Below are 20,628 nucleotides of genomic sequence, written 5' to 3' on the forward strand. Positions count from 1 at the left end.
AGCTTCAGCAGCAGTGAGTGTAAAACTAAGTGAACCCCTGATCCAGCAGCTTCAGCAGCAGTGTGTTGAAAAACTAAGTGAACCCCTGATCCAGCAGCTTCAGCAGCAGTGAGTGTAAAACTAAGTGAACCCCTGATCCAGCAGCTTCAGCAGCAGTGTGTTGAAAAACTAAGTGAACCCCTGATCCAGCAGCTTCAGCAGCAGTGAGTGTAAAACTAAGTGAACCCCTGATCCAGCAGCTTCAGCAGCAGTGAGAGTAAAACTAAGTGAACCCCTGATCCAGCAGCTTGCAGCAGCAGTGAGTGTAAAACTAAGTGAACCCCTGATCCAGCAGCTTGTAGCAGCAGTGAGTGTAAAACTAAGTGAACCCCTGATCCAGCAGCTTCAGCAGCAGTGAGTGTAAAACTAAGTGAACCCCTGATCCAGCAGCTTCAGCAGCAGTGAGTGAGAAACTAAGTGAACCCCTGATCCAGCAGCTTCAGCAGCAGTGAGTGTAAAACTAAGTGAACCCCTGATCCAGCAGCTTCAGCAGCAGTGAGTGTAAAACTAAGTGAACCCCTGATCCAGCAGCTTCAGCAGCAGTGAGTGAGAAACTAAGTGAACCCCTGATCCAGCAGCTTCAGCAGCAGTGAGTGTAAAACTAAGTGAACCCCTGATCCAGCAGCTTCAGCAGCAGTGAGAGAGAAACTAAGTGAACCCCTGATCCAGCAGCTTGCAGCAGCAGCAGAGCTTGATTTGGATGCCGACTGACCCACGAAAAACACTCTGATAAAACACTGACACACGCTGAGTTAATTTAGACGTCCAGGAAATCCTCTAAAAGGTCTTTTACAGAAAGAAAATGAGCTCCAGAAAGGTCACATCAATAATATTCAAGTCATCATGTGAAATTCAACTGAACTGAAACACCTGAAAATCTATTTGACCCATTATTCAACTCTCCCCAGCCGCCTCCCCCAGCTTTTCCCAAGCCAAGTGAGAGATAGAGTCTTTTTAGCAGGTCCTCGGTCTACCCCGAGGCATCGTCCCAGTAGGACATGTCCGAAACACCTAACCAGGGAGGCATCCCGAAGGATACCCGAACCACCCAAACTGGATCATTACAATGTGTAGGAGACTCACCTGATTGCTAAGGGTGAGCCTAGCAACCCTTTGGAAGAAGCTCATTTCTGCCAATTACAATTGTGATCCCATTCATTTGATTACTACCCACAGCTCATGGCCATAGATGAGAGATGGAACGCAGATCGGCCGGTAAATCAACAGTTTCGCCTTCCCTCTTATTCCGGCTGTACAGAGACCAAACAGCCTAGAAGAAGATGCACCATCATTATCCTTGTGAGGGTAAAGAGCTGCTCCAGTGTTAGACGACCAGGACGAAAACCTCATTGCTCCTCCTGAATCTGAGGTCCGCCTGAATGGCATCGATGAAAAGGTTTCCTTTGGTTTTAGACACTATCACAGCACTGAAACAGCTCTTTTAGGAGTTTTAATGACCTATTTTTAAATGTTGACTCAGAGAACTCTACTGTTCTTCTGCTTGTGATGCTATCAATGACACGATCCTCTTATCACAGCCTGAACTGTCACGGTTTATGTTCTGTTCCATGTCTCGTCATTTCCGGTTTTATTTTGAAAAACCACCGACCTTCTCCTCTCGTTTCAGGTATCTTGCCCTTCCTCCCGTGTCAAGCGTCTGATTGCCTTCCCTGATTCCCAAAGTGTTTCCACCTGTTCCTCTTGGTTCCTCATGTGTTCAAATAGTCTGCGTTTCCCTTGTCTTGTGCCAGTATTTTGTCTCCTTTTGAGCTTCATTATCAGCCCTTTGTCTAGTTCTTTGAGCCATAGTTTCCAGGAGCCTGCAGCGAGTGACTCTACTGCAGTGCTTTCTTGTTTTGTAACTTATTCTTACCCATAGCCTTAGTTTATTTATTCTAAAAGTTTCATAGCTTTGTTTTTCCTCCGTTTGCAAGGAGTGATTTTTGTTGTAACGTTTCACCTCTGTTAAAGGAGAATTTTAAGTTTATCGTTATAAAGCCTCTGTTTGGTCAGAGTGCGTCTTTTGTTTTGAAAGCGTGACTTTGTTTTGTTTAATGTTCACAGCTTTTCTGTTTTCCTCCCAGTTGGAGAGTTTTATGTTTGTAGCTTTCATAGCTGCGCTCTTCCTCCGCTTATCGGATGTGGAAGACCCTGTTCTACATAATAACTTAAATGATTTAAAGAAGTGAACAGTAGAGAAAATAGAGGAATAAAAAGTATAATTTCCTTGAATCTGCAATTCTTCTGGAGCTAGAATGAATAACATTTATATGGGCTTTCCAGCTAATTTCATCATCTGTTGAAATCAGTTTTTCTGTTGGTTAAGACGATCGCTCGAAAGGTTACGGGTGGATTTGCACGAAATTTTCCGATATGGAACATGGCCCAATTTACAAAGGGTTGAATTTTGGATTCAAGTCAAACGTTTGATTCTGTAAGTGTCAGATACAAAAAAAAGTTTTTTTCTGATTTCCTCATGGGAGCTTGTAAAATTCCACCTTTAAGGAAGAAATTTTAACTGGAAACCTTCAAAAGTTGGAAGAACCTCAGCAGCCCCAGCCTTAAAATCCAAAATGGTTGCCACGGACAGACCCGCATTAAGGCACCATGGGCCCCGGGCTAACCACTTTCTCAAGGCCCTCCACGGACTTACAAAAATATACATAATTTATTATAACCTAAGACAAAACACAGAAGCAGTGAGTGAAAAAGTAAGTGAATCCTTCCTGCTTCCACAGGAAATAAGATGTGTTTATCCACATTCTAAAATTGTATCCGTACTCATATTCTTTAAGGGTTTTAACAGAGGTGTAAAAAAGCTGTATTTTCTGATTTAAGGAGTGATGACGAGGAGCTAAAGCTGTCCTCTATGTGTATGTTTATATGACAATTTTAACCCTTTTTAACCCTCTTTTTCATTATCATAACATGGTTATGAGAATGTAATTACAGTGTAATAACACTTGTTATTGCAGTGTTAGAATCACTCTCAGTCGGTATAAATGAACAATGAGACATTCAGTGGTTTTGAATATGCTTTTATTGTTAGTAGACAGGAACTTCATTGTAAAATTAATTGAGTTACAGAGCAAAGGTAAAATCTCATTAATTTGAATCAAGAAAGACTGGGATTAGGTTCATTTCCATTATTTGAATTAACAGATTTAGTTTCCAGACAGAAAGGAAGCTTTAATGTGACCCTTGTGAGACAGTTTCTGGTTGTTTATTGACTGAAAATATTTGTAATTTATATAGAGAATAATTTAATCTTATTCTTCGTGCACTACTTTAAACAAATTAATTAATTAATTAGTTAGTCAGAAACGTTTATCTGTTATGGTTTAGTTTGTATAGAATTATCTGGGATATTGAAAAGGAATTTAATTCAAAAGTACTAAGACAAAACTTTGATTTGTTTTCTAAAGTTAAATAATTATTTCAACTAAAGTTCATGACAAAGTGTGGGCGGATAAATTATACATTACAGTTGGTATTTTATCACTTAAATAGTTTTGATATAACACAGAATGTTGTTTTAATCTAGTCATCTTATGTTGGGGAATTGTTGCCTTAAAGTGTTTAAACCATTTTTAAAGCCAATATCTAAATTATATATCATGTATAAATCAATGTCAATCTTTAAAATCTGAATTGGAAACTAGAGGGAAAAGTAGGCATTTAAGAATAAAGAATCTGATATTTTATTGATTAGATTATGAATTATACATTTTACGCATTTTCTTGACCTTAATGTTTAGTTTCTCCATTTTGCCAAATGATTAAAATGTATCCTGTATTTCAAGGAATCCTATTTATAAACATTTAGTTAATGATTTATCCCACAAAATCTTTAAAGCATTTTTCATCTGTTTAGTTCAGCCATTGATAAACCAAAAATGCTAAAAAAATCTGACTTTAAAAGCTCACACAAACCTCCATATCTGTGGAAAAAAATATCAAAATGTTGATTTCTGAATTAAATTGATTTTGAAGTAGAAAATTAATCACTGAAGAAGCTGTGTTCATCGGCTCTCTGCGCTCAGCCAGAAGTTTATAGACTAACGTTCACCTCAAGCGTTTCCTGCACCTGAAAAATAGATACAAATAAGAAGAAATTAATAAAACTTTGGTGTCAAAAGTATAAATTGTGACCACTTAAGGACATTAGTCCCTCATTGGGTTAGGGATAAGACCTGGACTACATGTTAAAACAAGCTAACGTATCAGTTTTTATTTTCCAAGTTTAACGTGCTAAAATGCAAATTAGCATGTTTAAAGACAGCAAAATGATGTAATCCATGAAGATTATTAGATGTATGATTTTTGCAATGCTACATAAATGGAGAGTAAAGTACAGAGTTGGAAATTAGCAGAAGGTCAGTTTTAACAACTGTTGGATGTTAAATCTATAGTGAACCTTGTTAGCAGGCATGCTAACACATACGTTACATTTCTCCTGCTAATCCTGAAGCTGATTTAATTTAGTAGCTGTGTTTTGAAATGGATACATATCACAGTAATAGTTAGCATGCTAATGATTAATTTCAGATATGAAATATTAGCATGTTGATGGTGAGCAAATTATTAGCAATTGATGCTCAAGATAAATCAAGTCAAACTGCATGCTTTACATGTTAGCACACTAGCTAACATCAAAAGAATGTAGAATAAAGTAATAAAGAGTATACTCGCTAAAAGATCCACTCGGAAGATTTGCTATTCTTTGCTGTGTCGGTTTCCCTTCTATTTACAAAGACAATAGTTGGGAGATCAAAGGGTAGCCCCAAGCTAATAACTCAAAGGATGCCATGCAGATGGTCGCACATATGAGTAATTAACATTTTGCTGCCTGAAGTGGGAAAAAGTATGCCTTATGTTGCAAAATACATCTACTAAAACACCATCATAGTAACACAAATATGTCTAATGAACATCTCCTGACAGTTAACGGGTGATAAAAGACCAGAACTCTTGTTTTTGGGGGACCAAAGGGGAATGTTAACGAGTAAACGACAGCATGTTACAGATGTCAATAAAGCTCGAGTAACTGATACCAGATAACACAAAAGTCCTCTGGGCAATGATTTTGAGGAGCTCCTGGAAGTTTAAGCAACTGTGAGCAGAGTTTTAGTTTCACTTACATCATTCAGGTTGTCGCAGTCCAGCTGTGCCACGATGTATTTGAGTCCCGGCTTCTTGGGCGTTAACTCCACAGTCTGGGAGATCTCAGCATTCGGTCCAATGACACTAAAACAAATAAAGATGTTGAATATACAGCACATGAGGTTGCAAGCTCAGGTGCTATCTGTGGCGTACTTACCTGTAGGGAAACACCCTCACATTCATCAGTCCAGCTGCCTCCATGGTCAGCGTGGCGTTGTGCAGGGTCATGTTGAGGGGGTTCTTGAACCGAACAGTCACAAACATTTTCTTTTGCACCTGGGGTGTGCCCATTACCTGGAGGAAGATCAGCACAATATGTTATGATTTTCATGTTTCCGTGCCATTTTTATAACTTAAAAATGCTCATTCCTACTGGATCGGAAAGTGGAATTGCACACAATTATTAAGGTATCGAGGTAATAAATGCTCTTTTTGCATTAAATCATCCTGTTTTTAATCTGTCTTTGGTTTTCATGTGATAACGATTAATAGTTGCTTGTTGTCGTCAGAGCTTTGGGTTTTTGAGCTTTGGGTCAGCTTGAAACACCTAATTTCATCGTACATTATGGCTAACTTAGAGGAGGATCTATGACATTAAGTCAAGGCATACATGTGTGATTCTGTTTTCTGGGCTGAGTTTAGTAAACGTCTGTTCTTGAGCTCAGACATTTTTTCAAGAGGTAAAGCAGCTACGCCGCAGCCTGTAGCTACCCTTCAGGCACTGAAAACAAACTTTTCCCGGGTCAAACTAACAAAATGTTAAAGGGATAGTTCGTGGGTTCTTGAAGTGGGATTGTGTGACATTCTTATGAGCAGTTCGTACCTTACCTTCAAAAGGAAAACTAAAAAACACTCAAACCTCAGGAAACCCTACGTTGTAGATTATTTTACAACTCGTTACTTTCGCTTATAGTTTTTTTTTGTTGCTATTTTCTTAATCGAAGAACATACGCGTTCCACAGCTGCGTATCCTCCAGCGGTTGTATCAGACTCGTTGGATATATTCCTGCTGAGCATCACTTCTGCAGAGATTCACAAGACGTTAAGTGTTTGATCTTTACAAGTTTGTTCCAATAATGCGATATCTTGGTCACCAAAGAGACTTCGTAGTCCTTCATTTTTACTGTCTCGTAGTTGTTGTTTTGGGATTAAAGCGGCGGAACTGTGAGTCACAGCTGATGAGTGGCGGGATACGCTAGTCGGCCGCAGTGCACGCAACATAACCCAGGTGTTGTTTGGTTGAGAGAATAGCGACAAAGTTAGTGACGGCCTGATGCATTAGTGATGGATTATTAAAAAATCTACAATTTTTGAGGTTTAAGTTGTAGCTGTTAGCTTGGTTTCTCCAAACAGAGAGTGTTCTGACCGCTGCCGACTGCAGGTAAGATACTAACTACTCATAAGTATGTTGCACAACCCCACCTAAAAAAACTGAATTATCCCTTTAACCTGTTATGTTAACCAGTCATCACTATGAAGTCTATGATCATATAAAAATATATTTTCAGTAATCTTTTGAATAATTTCACAGTACATTTAGACATTAATTTGAAAGATTTCTGCATAATTCCACGCTGAATATATCCAAACATTAACATGACAAAAAAATATATGAAAGATTCTTTTCAAGCTTTAATATTTGTGTTTTACCGTTATGGTGATGCGATGAGCTGTCAGCGAGACCACTTTGAAGTCAGACACTTCTTCATCACCACTATTTCCATTGACCACAAACTGCAGGGAGTTCTTAGAGCCCAGGAGAGGCATGTACACCTGAGGTGGGACCTCAAACACTGCACTGTTACCTGCCACACAAACACAAATCTGAGGTGTCAAAGGGTTCATCTTCAGATCCACGAAAAGGACTGTCATGGATATTTTGCTCACTCTGGTGGGCCGCCACATGAAGAGTGAAGTTCTCCTCTTTGAAGCTATTGGATGCGACTCCAGTGTAGAAGACGACCGATACTTCCAGGTGGGCTTGCACAGTTTTGTTGAGTTCACTCTGGTTGTTGAAGGTCACCAGCACTTTCACGGTGTCACCCAGAGAGCACTGGACACAGGGATGGAGGGGAAGATGGACAGTTACGGCCGAAATGTTTAGCTTTTTATTATTCAACTGTTAGCCAGTTGCCTCTCGGCTCCGTATATCTGGTACAGTTAATTTAAGGGAAGCACTTTTCTGTTCACTTGTTTGGATGGATGATTATGAAAACCCCGAGGTGTTCCTCAGGAAAGGATCCTTAGTTTATAGTAGATTCTATTTGCAAAGTTTGAGAGAGAGCATGAAAAAATTTGTTTTCCTGTCCCGCTTTTCTTTTCCTGTTTATAGATCCCAAACCTTTGTTTCATCTCTTACTTTGTCGCTATACAATTAAACTGACGCCTACAGGGACACAAATGAATCGGCTGATGGTAGCAGATATATTACCGGTTCAGCCGTGATCTCAACCGAGAACTTGGCCTCAGGCAGCTCGGGGTGGTCCCTCTCACAGCCGTACTGCTCCGCCAAAGTCATAGTCCTCTCGTCCTCTGGACTACCTGTAGACACAAATCAATGCACTGCTAAGTCGGATGATCACTTCATTTGTTAGACTGGTCATCTGGAAGTTACATCTCTGTGTATGTTACCTTCAGGGTACTTGTAGGTAAATGTGACGTTCTGAGCTGTCATTGAGCCGATAGCTTTGGTTAGAATCAGCTTTCCAATATAAGTGGTGTCCACCCTGAACGGGGTCATAGTGCCGTATCTGTCTCTCTTTAAGTAGATAATGTCACTGTTGACCTGGAAGAAGGACACTTTATCACATCTGAAGCCAAAGTCTGTCCTGATTTGGTTTTGCAGAGACAGTAAAGAAACATTACGGGAATGCCGTGGCATGTTCCCTGAACCAGTCTGATACAGTTCGAGCCCACTGAATCATCATCAAGACCGCATCTTTTGATGGAAAAACCTGGTCAGTCAGAATATTCAGGTAGTCAGCTGACCTAATCGTCAGACCACATGACCTTTTTCCATCGCTCCGTCACTAAAGCCGGATATTTACAGCTGCGACACTCGACCTCGTTCCCCACTAACCTCAGCAAAGACGAACCCACAGTCAAATGGGTGACACAGCTCACCGTCCTTGATGGCGATGACAGGGGCTGGACCACAGCGGTAATGTCCTTGAAAATAAACAGAGTCGATTGAATTGCACATTCAGCCATCTATGAGTTGATGTGTCCATCTTTTTGTCTGTCCTACCATCACTGGTCTCTTGGGGTGTGGCATCCACCACCTGCCATCCTTTGTATTTTGGTGGCAGGTCAAAGCGGTTCATGAACGCCTCACACCAGCAGTGGTAGTTCCTAAATAACGAGGGCTAGTTAGTACACTTGTATGGGTAAACACTGGGATGGAGACAACTGATCACAGAGACTGAAGAAAGGAGCGAGAAGACTTGAAAAATAAATATATTAAACAGTGAAATTACTTCAAATTCACATGAGAAAGAAAACAGAATAAGATTACATTATCTAAAAACAACTAAATGAAATGACAAGTTATTTTTACTGCTATAACAGTCAAACTACAAAATAACTGATATTCAGACATGTAGGCGCATTTTGAAGTTTCTGTTCTATTTAGATTGATTCAGCCAAAGTTGGGGCTAAAGGCCACTTTCAAATGTTCAAATACTTCAAAACCATCGAATATAAATTAATCAAGACCAAAAATGTCATATTGTGTGCTCTTAATGTGACTACAAGCTGTGAATTTGACAAGATTCTGTCTGAGATGGCTAATCTGCTAACATAGCTTAGCTGTTTTTTAGCTGCTTGTTTTTTATCCATCATAAGCGTCATTAAACCTCTGCATGTGAGAGAAATAATAAGTTATTGCAATACTGAAATGTACCTTTTTATTCATTAGGAAGGAAGGTAGAAAGTGGATTAATTAAACTGAGGCAAACTTTCGTTTTCTTGCTAACTAGCTTAAATTTAGCATCATTATCTTTATTGATAGCTGCCTGGTTTGGAGGTTTTAAAGGAAACCAGGACACATTGAGAGCTGTTTTACTGATATTGTATACGTCTAAGGTATTTTTTTTATGGTACAATAAAATCTAAAAAGGTGTTTGTGTAATTAATTGTTATCCTCAGATCTTAGCTGTAAAACTGCATGATTTCTGGAAGTGTTGTCAGAGTTTTTCATTAAAATCTGACCCAAAATGGAGTTTTGTTTGCTGACTGTGGAATACACTTCATTTGTGGGAAGTTAAGTGGCCTACCACAGGGCTTTCTTGAAGAAAATAGTTTTTTAATAAATCAACTCGCTGTTTTTCGCTGTTTTTAAATTCAGACCAACCAGATAGAGTCCCTGGTGTTGCGTCTGTCTGGAAGGCCAGCTTCGTTGAAGATGAGTTCACAGCTCAGGTTTCCTGTGTTGTCGTGGGCTGAGTTGAAGTTGGAGATGACCCTCCCTGGAATGCCGAGGCATCTTAGGACTGAAGAAACACAAAGTCAGTAATATTGTTTCATACAATTAATCTGGTTAAATGCCTTTGATGAATGTGGCTATGTCGAAAAAGTACTTAATTATGTACTTTACTACAATTTTGAGGCGCTCTACACCTAAGGACAAGAAAGTCTTTTACTTTCTAACTGTTGAGATAACATCTTAAACGACACTAGAACATTTCTGAAGAAATTTTGATTGGTGCCAAGCTACTTCCCGCCGAGACAGAGAGGCTCTGCTGTGCTGAGAGAGCTGCTTCTTGCCAGTCAAGCATTAGATATTTCAAATCCAGTCTGAAATATGAGATTCTGCCTTGTTATGGTGAAACCTGCCTGCTTTAGACAGCATAAGTGAGGTTAACCACACAGAAGATCGGCCTAAACCAGAGAGACTCAGAGGACAGGTTGTGCCCCCTGAGAACAAACAGCTGTTTGGATTTATAAGTCGCAGTAAAAAAAAAAAAGTTCAACCCGTTAAAAGCAGAATAGTCTGCTGAAGACTGTTATGTAATTTATATCAAGGTCCTGTGTAGAATACAGGTTTATGGCAGCCCTCACTATCAGTGTAAAGGAGAGAAGGACAGCTTCTTTATAATGGAAATGTGTGATGTGATGTGTAAGAGGCCGAGGCTGTCATGTTATTTTGTATTAGGAGCAGAGATAATACAGGTTGGCATGAAGCTTTTACAATAGGCCAGCCATGTTGGTCTGCCCTCATCAGCTGTATCAGAACAGGGCAGCCATCTTGGCTCTGGCCCCTCATTAGTTGCTATGGGCAACAGCTGCGTGTGCCAACTGTCAAATCTGCACCTGACTTTGTCCCCTTAAAATCATGGGCTTTAATAATGAAGCACAAGTCTGGAACAAACGGTTGCTGTTCGAAAAGTAGAAGACCTATCCGAATAATTCTTGAACCGTGAGCGCCAGAAGGGATGGGGGAAGCCAGCGGTGTAATTTTTATTCTGCTCTTGCGTGTGGCTCGTTTTTTTATGGCAGTTTAAAAATTAGTCTTTCACACTGATTTCATGGCTCGGCCTGTTTATAATTGAGAAGTATGGGAGTGCGCCTCTCCTCACTCAGAGGTGATTTGTGAGAAATATGTGAGGCCAAGCTCAATGAGAGTTACTTTGGGTGAAAGAGGACTAAAATACCTACATTTAGATGTAAAATTTGTCCAGATCAGGCAGATAGTTTGGACGTGAGAGGCATTTGTTTGAGAAAATCTTTTTAAATCATTGAGTTAGAGGGTGAGAGGCATGAGATGAGCTCCTCTGGCTACATAAAACGTAAACTGCCGTTGTTTCAAAGCTGTATAATCTATTGACAAGCCCTTTACCACAGTTAAAGTTGAGTCTTTCCTGTCACATACAAACTTTGAATGATGTGTCTGTGATGTTGTATGGCTGAGTTAGGAGGCCTCCAAGAGCAGGTAGTTGAGCCCAAAACTGCCTCGTTAAGGCCTTTTAAATGCATTATTCCAATGGAAATTTTCCAAGTTTTTCCCATGTAACGATGTGTTTTTTATTCCAGTCGGACAATCGTTGTGGAAGGAGTAGCGAGTCGAAATTTGTGACGGAAACAGGAAAATAATAAGTATTTACAATAGTAATATGTGGGCCTTGCCTTTGGCATTGGCACCCAAAATTAAAACTTTATGTCCATTTTAAACATCATTCACATTCACCAATGTTTGTACTTGAATATTATATTGAATCTTAATTACTTTTTCTGATTGCTTTTATGTTTCTTTGTTGTCATTTTAAGTCCCATCGTGGTCATGTTTTTTGTTGTTATGGTAAGCCGCTTTGTGTTCATATTTTTTCTTGTTATGTTCTTGTCAGTCTTTTTTAAGCTCTATTTTAGCTCTTTTTGCATCTCCCTTGAGGCTGTGTGGGATCTATTTTTGGTTCCTTAGTCTATCTGTACTTTAAATTCTTTAGAGACATGACAATAGCACTTTAAGGTGTATCGTGGTAACCATGCGTGCTCTTACAGGTGCAGAGAACTCCAGCAAACACCCAACACTGGGCATAACAGACAGGAACTCCGGTGGCGTAGTATCTCTGCAGAATTGCGATGCTGCCAATCCAAGCTGATGGGTTTCTACCCATGGAGTAGTCATCACTCCAGTTCCCAACCAACACACCTTGATCATCCAGAGAATTGATCTGAAACAAAAAGGAAGTCAAAGTTGAGTCAACATACATAAATGCCAAATATAATGATTTACTAAAAAAATTAGGCCCATTTCCTCTTCAAACCTAATTTCCAGAATTAAGGAGCACGTTTAAAGGCCTCCTTAAAAAATGCATGCACTTTTGTTTGGATTAAAAGTTTTAGTAAACATAGATCTAAATGTGACTGACTGGCTTCTTTATTTAGAAAATTTATATTTTTTATGCGACTATAATATCGGGTAAGTCTGTTTTCCCGCTCTGCGTCCTCACCATGGCAGATGCCTTCCGAACAATCTTGATTACATTGCCACGACTCTGGATTGGCATCTGACATGCATCCAAGATATAAATGCAGGCATCCAAAATGTGTTCCTCAAACTGCAGGGAGACAACACATAATCTGTTAACACTTGCCAGCTTTATCCTTTATGATATGATATCTCTGTTACCTGTACCTGTCCATAAATCCAGCTGCGTTGTCCTACAAAATCCGCTGAGCCCTGGTAGATAATACCAATTGGGTTCATGACGTACTCAAAGCGTCCAGCGTCATCAGGATAAAAGACGTCATCCTCTGCAAACAGTCCAACAGGAATCATTTCACTAACATCAGCTTAACTGCCTTCAACTTCAGAGCCAACAGTCTACGATGTTTCAACACTGAATCCAATTTCCATTATTTTACTTTGCTTCACTGTTTGTGTTGAGCAATAATGAATTAATCTGATCAAAAAGAAAATTGAGCTTAAAAAGATGGATGGAAACATTCTTCCACATTGTTTCTGAGGAGCAATGTCCTATGTTGTCATGTCAACATGAAACTGCAGCAGCTTTAACCCTCCAACCATCAGGTGGCAGTGAAAGCAGACGGGCTTCTACCTGGACACCAGGGGTTGAACAGCAGGTACATGTTGGTGTTGGGGTCCTTTCTGGTTCGTATCATGCCGTTGGCCGCTGATATGGCCACATACGTCCGATACATCCCCACAATAGCTTTGGCGTGCGGTTTGACACTGAGCGACATGATATTACCCTGAACGCCCAGTATCTCGCCCGACCATCGACCGCCTCGGCGGTTACCGAAGGTCACTACCACATGGGAGCCCCTGTTGGGTGAGGGGTAAGCACCTGGGGGATAGCAAACAGAGAGAGGGCGAACATATGAAATAAGCACTGTACCATTCATTTCACTGGTTCAGCAGAATTTCATGGTTGAATTACGTTGAATGAAAGTTTAGTAAAAGGTGATTTCTTTAGTCCCAACATGCGTCAATCCACTGAAAAAGAGCCATCCCTGTGTTCCGGTACCTTCTCATTTCAAAGGTCACGGGTTTTTCTCGCTTAATTTAGAAAATAAACGCTTCACAGCGCTTGAAATTCAAACTCACCAATGAGGAACTCCAACTGGAAGTCATCCTGTGGCATCAGTGGACGGCTGAGGGTGACGTCTATGACAAAACTCTGACCACGACGGACTACCAGGAGGTTGGTCATGTACTCCATTGTGTAGTGGTTCCGTGTATTGACGTCCTTACGCATGTTGACCTCAATCACCTGCAGGGGCTCTGAAAGAGGGAAAAATGCAGATTAAGGCAACTAAAGACGCTTAAATCGTCTACACGGACTGATGGTGAGTCGTGTGACTCTTACCACCACCATCAGGAAAACCTCTGGGCCCAGCATCAGGTGAACTGTCAAATGGTTCAAAGTCCTTAAAGTCGTCCTTATCATCTATGTGAAGGTTGGAAGTCGGTACCTACAAATCATCAGAAACAATAAACAAAGACATGGTGAACTATCCGTGCTTAGCTGCTCCGAATCAAGTGCAATGCTTTGATCGTGATGCGTACCGGCCCACTGTAGCGACCCTTGTAGTTGGATAATGGCATGATGGTTGAAGCTCAAAAGTTCCACTGCAAAAAGAGAGAAAACCCCAAATTCATCTTCAATAACTTAACCAGTAAAATGTTCCCATGGGGCATATGTTCATGCAAATTTTCATCATATTTTTATCATTTTCATCATATTTTTATCATTTTCATCAGATTTTTATCATTTTTATAAGATTTTTTATCAGATTTTTATCATTTTCATCACATTTTTATCATTTTCATTAGATTTTTAGCAGATTTGATCATTTTCATCAGATTTTTATCATATTCATCAGATTTTTTTATAAATTTCATCAGATTTTTTTTCATTTTCGTCAGATTTTTTTATAATTTTCATCAGATTTTTTTTATAATTTTCATAAGATTTTTTTAATCAGATTTTTATCATTTTCATCAGATTTTTATCAGCTTATACAAAGAAAAGTTACTTCTGTTCACCCCAAACCTTTACTGTATCACACAGCAGATAAAAAACACTCACGGTGCTATTTTAGTTTCCTCTCAATTCTGCACACTTTAAATACGAGAATATTTCTGATTCCAGATAAAACGGCTGAAACTTACCAGTCAGATGGAGAGAAGTTCGCCTGTCGGGTCTCTGATCCGATCAGATGATGATCAGACCGACTGCAGCATCACTTTATATATACACAATCTCTGCTTCCTCTTTTTACACACACACACTCAGGTTTCCATCACTTCTGAGGTCTTCACATTGAAATCCATTCATTTTCTGCAGACTCACACTAACCTTCAGAAAACTGACATGAAAACAATCAGACTTTAATTATCCACTTCATGAGAATTAGTTTAGTTACAGTGATGGAGGCAGACTGTAAGCCAATTCTCCACAAAGTGACTGTAAACATAAAAGTCCCCATAAGTTAAGTAAAACAGGAAATAATGAGTTTAATAGTGCTTGTTTGTCAGATAAAAACAGATTTTTTTACATTTAACTTATTGAATTTTTCACCCTACAAGCGCATCAAAAGTGATTCATACAACATGAAATATTTATAAATGACAAAGTAGAGATGTATTAAACCGTGAACGTAAAGGGTGACCTTGACCCAAATCAGCTGATGTCAGTCAAAACTTACATTAAAACAAATACAGAACAAACACAGTCAAATGGTTAGCTGATGAAATCAGTAGGTAAGATAATCAGTGCTGGATCAATATAAATCTGAATAAAGAACTTTTTATGTCTGTAGAAGTCTGATTTACTGAGACTGAAACCGTCTTCTGATGATGTGTAACTCAGCAGAATCGACCAATAGCTCAGCTGCTCATTAGGACATTTAGTCTGATTTAAACTGAAAATTCAAACGATGTCATGAAGAAATGAAGAGACTCCCTCTTTCAATTCTTATGTTTACATATCAGTACATATTAACAAAATAATTCAGTCCTCATGAACCCCTGATCCAGCAGCTTCAGCAGCAGTGTGTGGAAAAACTAAGTGAACCCCTGATCCAGCAGCTTCAGCAGCAGTGAGTGAGAAACTAAGTGAACCCCTGATCCAGCAGCTTCAGCAGCAGTGAGCTGCAGTGATGGTTTCCTGTGGGACGTTATCAGTCTCTCTCCTGGTTCTGGAGGAATCTCGGCCCTCTTCTCTCCAGCGCTGCTTCAGCTCATTGAGGTTTGCAGCAGTGGTTTCTGCACAGCTCTCTTAAGGTCCCACCACAGCATTTCAGTCAGGCTGAGGTCTGGACTCTGACTGGACCATTGCAACACCTTGATTCTGTTCTTTTTCCCACATTCTGCTGTAGATCTGCTGCTGTGTTTGGGATCTTTGTCCTGTTGATGAGCCAGTTTCAGCCCAGCTTTAGCTGTGGGACAGATGGCCTCACATCTGACTCTAGAATACTTTGGTATCCAGAGGAGTTCATGGTGGACTCAATGACTGCAAGGTGCCCAGGTCCTGTGGCTGCAGAACCAGCCCAGATCATCAGCCCTCCACCACCGTGCTTGACAGCTGGTATGAGGTGTTTGTGCTGATATGCTGTGTTTGGTTTCCTCCAAACGTGCTGCTGTGCATTAGGACCAAACATCTCCACTTTGCTCTGGTCTGTCCAAAGGACATTGTTCCAGAAGTCTTGAGCTTTGTTCAGATGCAGCTTTGCAAACCTAAGCTGTGCTGCCATGTTCTTTTTAGAGAGAAGAGGCTTTCTCCTGCAGCCCTTCCAAACAAGCCATCCTTGTTCAGTCTTTTTCTAACTGTGCTGTCATGACCTTTGACCTTTAACATGCTAACTGAGGCCTGTAGAGTCTGAGATGTAGCTCTGGGCTTTTTCACCTTGGGGTGACCTTTAACCTTTAACATGCTAACTGAGGCCTGTAGAGTCTGAGATGTATGACCTTTAACCTTTAACATGCTAACTGAGGCCTGTAGAGTCTGAGATGTAGCTCTGGGCTTCTTCACCTTGGGGTGACCTTTAACCTTTAACATGCTAACTGAGGCCTGTAGAGTCTGAGATGTATGACCTTTAACCTTTAACATGCTAACTGAGGCCTGTAGAGTCTGAGATGTAGCTCTGGGCTTCTTCACCTTGGGGTGACCTTTAACCTTTAACATGCTAACTGAGGCCTGTAGAGTCTGAGATGTAGCTCTGGGCTTTTTCACCTTGGGGTGACCTTTAACCTTTAACATGCTAACTGAGACCTGTAGAGTCTGAGATGTAGCTCTGGGCTTTTTCACCTTGGGGTGACCTTTGACCTTTAACATGCTAACTGAGGCCTGGAGAGTCTGAGATGTAGCTCTGGGCTTTTTCACCTTGGGGTGACCTTTAACCTTTAACATGCTAACTGAGGCCTGTAGAGTCTGAGATGTAGCTCTGGGCTTTTTCACCTTGGGGTGACCTTTGACCTTTAACATGCTAACTGAGGCCTGTAGAGTCTGAGATGTAGCTCTGGGCTTCTTCACCTTGGGGTGACCTTGCTGGGACGTCCACTCCTGGGAAGATTGACAGCTGTCCTGAATGTTTTCCACTTGTGAATAATCTTTCTCTCTGTAGAATGATGGACTCCAGATAGTTTGGAAATGGCCTTATAACCCTGAATATCAGGCTTGTCTGTTTTTAATTACGTCGCACCCACATGGAGACCATCCATCCAAAAAAACAACAGATTGGCCATTTTTCTGTCATTTGTTTCCATCCGTTATCTGTTTGTGGCTCGATGTGTTCAGATGCTAATTTTTATTCTTTTGGTTATTTGGTTATACAAATAAGGAGTGTAAAAAAGATTCTATTCAGTGATTTTTTATATTTTTTGAATGAGATTCAATCTTCAGGTCTTACAGATTCCACATTTATCCTGACAGTCCTGAAGTTGAGCCTTTGTGATGTTAAATCAGTAGTTTGTAGGTTTAACTTGTGTTTGATGTGTTTTCGTTGGAAGGTTAATCTTCTTTAACGAGGTTGTCACTGTTTAACAGTAGATTGCTGCTCATCAGTCATTTTTTCTGTTCTGATGTTTAATGTTTTTATTAAAAAAATCTGCTGAAGTCTCAAAGTTTGTTCCCTTTAAATGAACTTCCTCTGAGCAGGTTGTCCTGACACGCTGCTGCTGTTTGTTCAGATCATCCACTTCTTCTCTTTCTGACACGGAAACAGAAAATGACCAACAACAGATTTTAATAGGACACTGAAAAGGACAGACTCAGACACAGCAGATTCCAGTGGATAAGACTTATCCAACTTTGGGCTTAAGTGAACCCTCCAACAGATTCACAGTTGCTACAAAAGGATCTTTTTCAATGACTGTTTTAGAGGAAAATCCATTTAAAATCGAAGAATTCATTATTTTCCACCAGAAGAGCTCGATTTGGATGCCGACTGACCCACTGTCAGGGAACGGTGGTGAGAGGTTGGACCCAGATGCTGTTCTTTCAAATAATCAGAAAAGGTTTATTCCAAAAAACATTCAAAAATACCAAACATTAACAAAAACAACAAACAAGACTATGGATAAATAACATGAGTATGGAAACGAGACTATGAGACAAGACTAAACTGTGGCGACGAGTGAACACGAGTGAACCAGGAAACTAAATACTGAGGAGGGTGATCAGGAGAAAGGAATTTCATCATGTGAAATTCAACAGAACTGAAACACCTGAAAATCTATTTGACCCATTATTTAACTCTCCCCAGCCGCCTCCCCCAGCTTTTCCCAAGCCAAATGAGGGATAGAGTCTCTTTAGCGGGTCTTCGGTCTACCCCGAGGCATCGTCCCAGGAGAACATGTCCGAAACACCTAACCAGGGAGGCATCCCGAAGGATACCCGAACCACCCAAACTGGATCATTACAATGTGTAGGATTACCTTACCTTGTATCTTGCCCTTCCTCCTGTGTCAAGCGTCTGATTGTCTTCCCTGATTCCCAAAGTGTTTCCACCTGTTCCCCTTGGCTCCTCATGTCCTCAAATAGTCTGCGTCTCCCTTGTCTTGTGCCAGTGTTGTAACTTCCATGTTCCTCACTCTCGCGCCTTGAACCCACAGAATTTCCCAGCCCGTTTATCCACGAGCCTGTAGTCGAGCGACCCTCCAACAGAGCGTTCCTGGTTTGTTGATTTTTCATAGCCTAATTTTGTTCCTCCCTTTTTCTGGAGTGATTTTGAGTTGTAACCCTTTTTTATAGACGCCTCCGTTAGAGGAGCGTGGCGTCGGTTAAAGACTAAAGTTTCATAGTTTCTCATCGAGTGGAGTGATTTTGTGTTTGAGTTTTAGTATATCCTGTTTGCCTCCGTTAAAGGATCAGTGATAATTGTTAAGTTTGATAGTGTTGTAGCGTTTGTGCCCTGTTTATCAGGTGAGCGTCTTTTGTTTAAGTCCGCCTCATTAGGAGAGCGTGAAAAGCCCGTTCTGTTTTCCTCCTTGCTTGGAGAGAGTTTTTGTTCGATCATTTTCATAGCTGCACTCCCCTTCAAACATAGTTCTTGAGGACAGTGCCTCAGGAGTTTCACAGGCCTTTGCTCTAATCTGGAGTATCTCTAGTGCTTTATTGTAAATAAACACTCTTGTTCTGATAATTCCCTGCATTTGTGTCCTGTGTTCATCTGGGCCTTGACACCAGCAACATGTGGGAAAAACTAATTGGGAAAAGTTAAGTATTGATTATAAAATCTACTTGATGGAACATTAGGTCAGCAACAGGAATCTGGGAAATAGTTTGTAAAAGTTTGTTATATCATAACAGAATTTAGAGAATCAGAGAAATCTTAACATCAGAGACAAGGCTGGTGTTCAGGTTGTTAAACCTTAAAATCATACTTATTTACAGTTCCTAAATATCCTTCTAACTGGGACGTCTAAGAGTCACCAGATCAACTGATGAAACAGAAGCTGTTTTTTTATTATCTTCAAACCACAGTCTTCAGGTCTCTCACCTCCGACTGGTTTTAATCTGAATCATCTGGAGTCTGTCAGCACATCTGAAACCATCTGAACAGAATGAGGAACAAAAGGATGGAGAAGAAGAAAAACAAGATGATTAAAGTAAACTGTGTCGAGTCTTTAACCAGCTGCTTCAGGTCAACGTGTCTCTGAAACAGGAGGAAAGAGGAAGTGAGAGCAAGAGATCCTCCAACTTGTTGAACACATCAGCAAATTTTTACTGAGCTATCTGCTCTGCAGAGGACATCAGCAGATCCAAAAACTGACATTTTTAACCACTTGGTATGATCCCTGTAACCTGCATTGTAGATTAACCTGACTGTTGAGTGAGTGTGCTGTACTGCTACAGCAGGGATGTCCAAAGTTGGTCCTCGAGGGCCGCTGTCCTGCAGGTTTAAGATGTTTCCCTGCTTCAATGCACCTGATTCAGATGAAATGGATCTCTTCAAAAGATTGTTAAGTTCTGGACAAGCCTGCTGATGATGCATTGATCTGAATGAGGTGTGTTGAAGCAGGGAAACATCTAAAACCTTCAGGACAGCGGACATCGTGGATCGGATGTGGAAGACCCTGTTCTACACAATAATTTACATGATTTAAAGAAGTGAAAAGTAGAGAAAATAGAGGAATAAAAAGTCTAATTTGCTTGAATCTGCAATTCTTCTGGAGCTAGAATGAATAACATTTCTATGGGCTTTCCAGCTAATTTTATCATCTGTTGAAATCAGTTTTTCTGTTGGTTAAGACGATCGCTCAAAAGGTTACGGGTGGATTTGCACGAAATTTTCCGATATGGAACATGGCCCAATTTACAAAGGGTTGAATTTGGATTCAAGTCAAACGTTTGATTCTGTAAGTGTCAGATACAAAAAAAAGTTTATCTGTATATCGGTCACACACCAAAACATTTAGCATCCACTTAAGAAGGGGGCATTGTGTCAAACGCTTTGAACCCTGGCACGCTTTAAGACCAGTACTGTGGTCTTAATTTCCGATTTCCTCATGGGAGCTTGTAAAATTTCACCTTTAAGGAAGAAATTTCAACTGGAAACCTTCAAAAGTTGGAAGAACCTCAGCAGCCCCAGCCTTAAAAACAAAAATGGTTGCCACGGACAGACCCGCATTAAGGCACCATGGGCCCCGGGCTAACCACTTTCTCAAGGCCCTCCACGGACTTACAAAAATATACATCATTTATTATAACCTAAGACAAAACACAGAAGCAGTGAGTGAAAAAGTAAGTGAATCCTTCCTGCTTCCACAGGAACTAAGATATATCTATCCACATTCTAAAATTGTATCTGTACTCATATTCTTTAATGGTTTTAATAGAGGTGTAAAAAAACTGTATTTTGTGATTTAAGGAGTGATGACGAGGAGCTAAAGCTGTCCTCTATATGTATGTTTATATGACAGTTTTAACCCTTTTTAACCCTCTTTTTCATTATCATAACATG

General features: G+C 40.3%; 1 protein-coding gene across 1 annotated transcript; it reads right to left on the reverse strand.

The window, feature by feature from the left end:
- Nucleotides 1–4,038: 4,038 nt before the first annotated feature.
- LOC140285003 (coagulation factor XIII A chain-like) lies at nucleotides 4,039–13,793 on the reverse strand. The gene is made up of 17 exons (XM_072379061.1): nucleotides 13,730–13,793; nucleotides 13,530–13,635; nucleotides 13,268–13,444; nucleotides 12,759–13,007; nucleotides 12,335–12,453; nucleotides 12,150–12,257; nucleotides 11,696–11,870; nucleotides 9,554–9,692; nucleotides 8,450–8,553; nucleotides 8,282–8,370; nucleotides 7,834–7,987; nucleotides 7,634–7,743; nucleotides 7,090–7,255; nucleotides 6,853–7,007; nucleotides 5,360–5,496; nucleotides 5,181–5,286; nucleotides 4,039–4,126 (listed from the first exon to the last, which is right to left on the reverse strand). Exons 1-17 carry the CDS (start codon nucleotides 13,766–13,768, stop codon nucleotides 4,091–4,093), a joined length of 2,169 nt encoding a protein of 722 aa, XP_072235162.1. The 5' UTR covers nucleotides 13,769–13,793; the 3' UTR covers nucleotides 4,039–4,090.
- Between the last annotated feature and the right edge of the window lie 6,835 nt (nucleotides 13,794–20,628).

Source organism: Leuresthes tenuis, unplaced genomic scaffold (genome assembly GCF_036924035.1).
Source record: "Leuresthes tenuis unplaced genomic scaffold, fLeuTen1.0.hap1 SCAF_24, whole genome shotgun sequence".
Taxonomy (NCBI): Eukaryota; Metazoa; Chordata; class Actinopteri; order Atheriniformes; family Atherinopsidae; genus Leuresthes; species Leuresthes tenuis.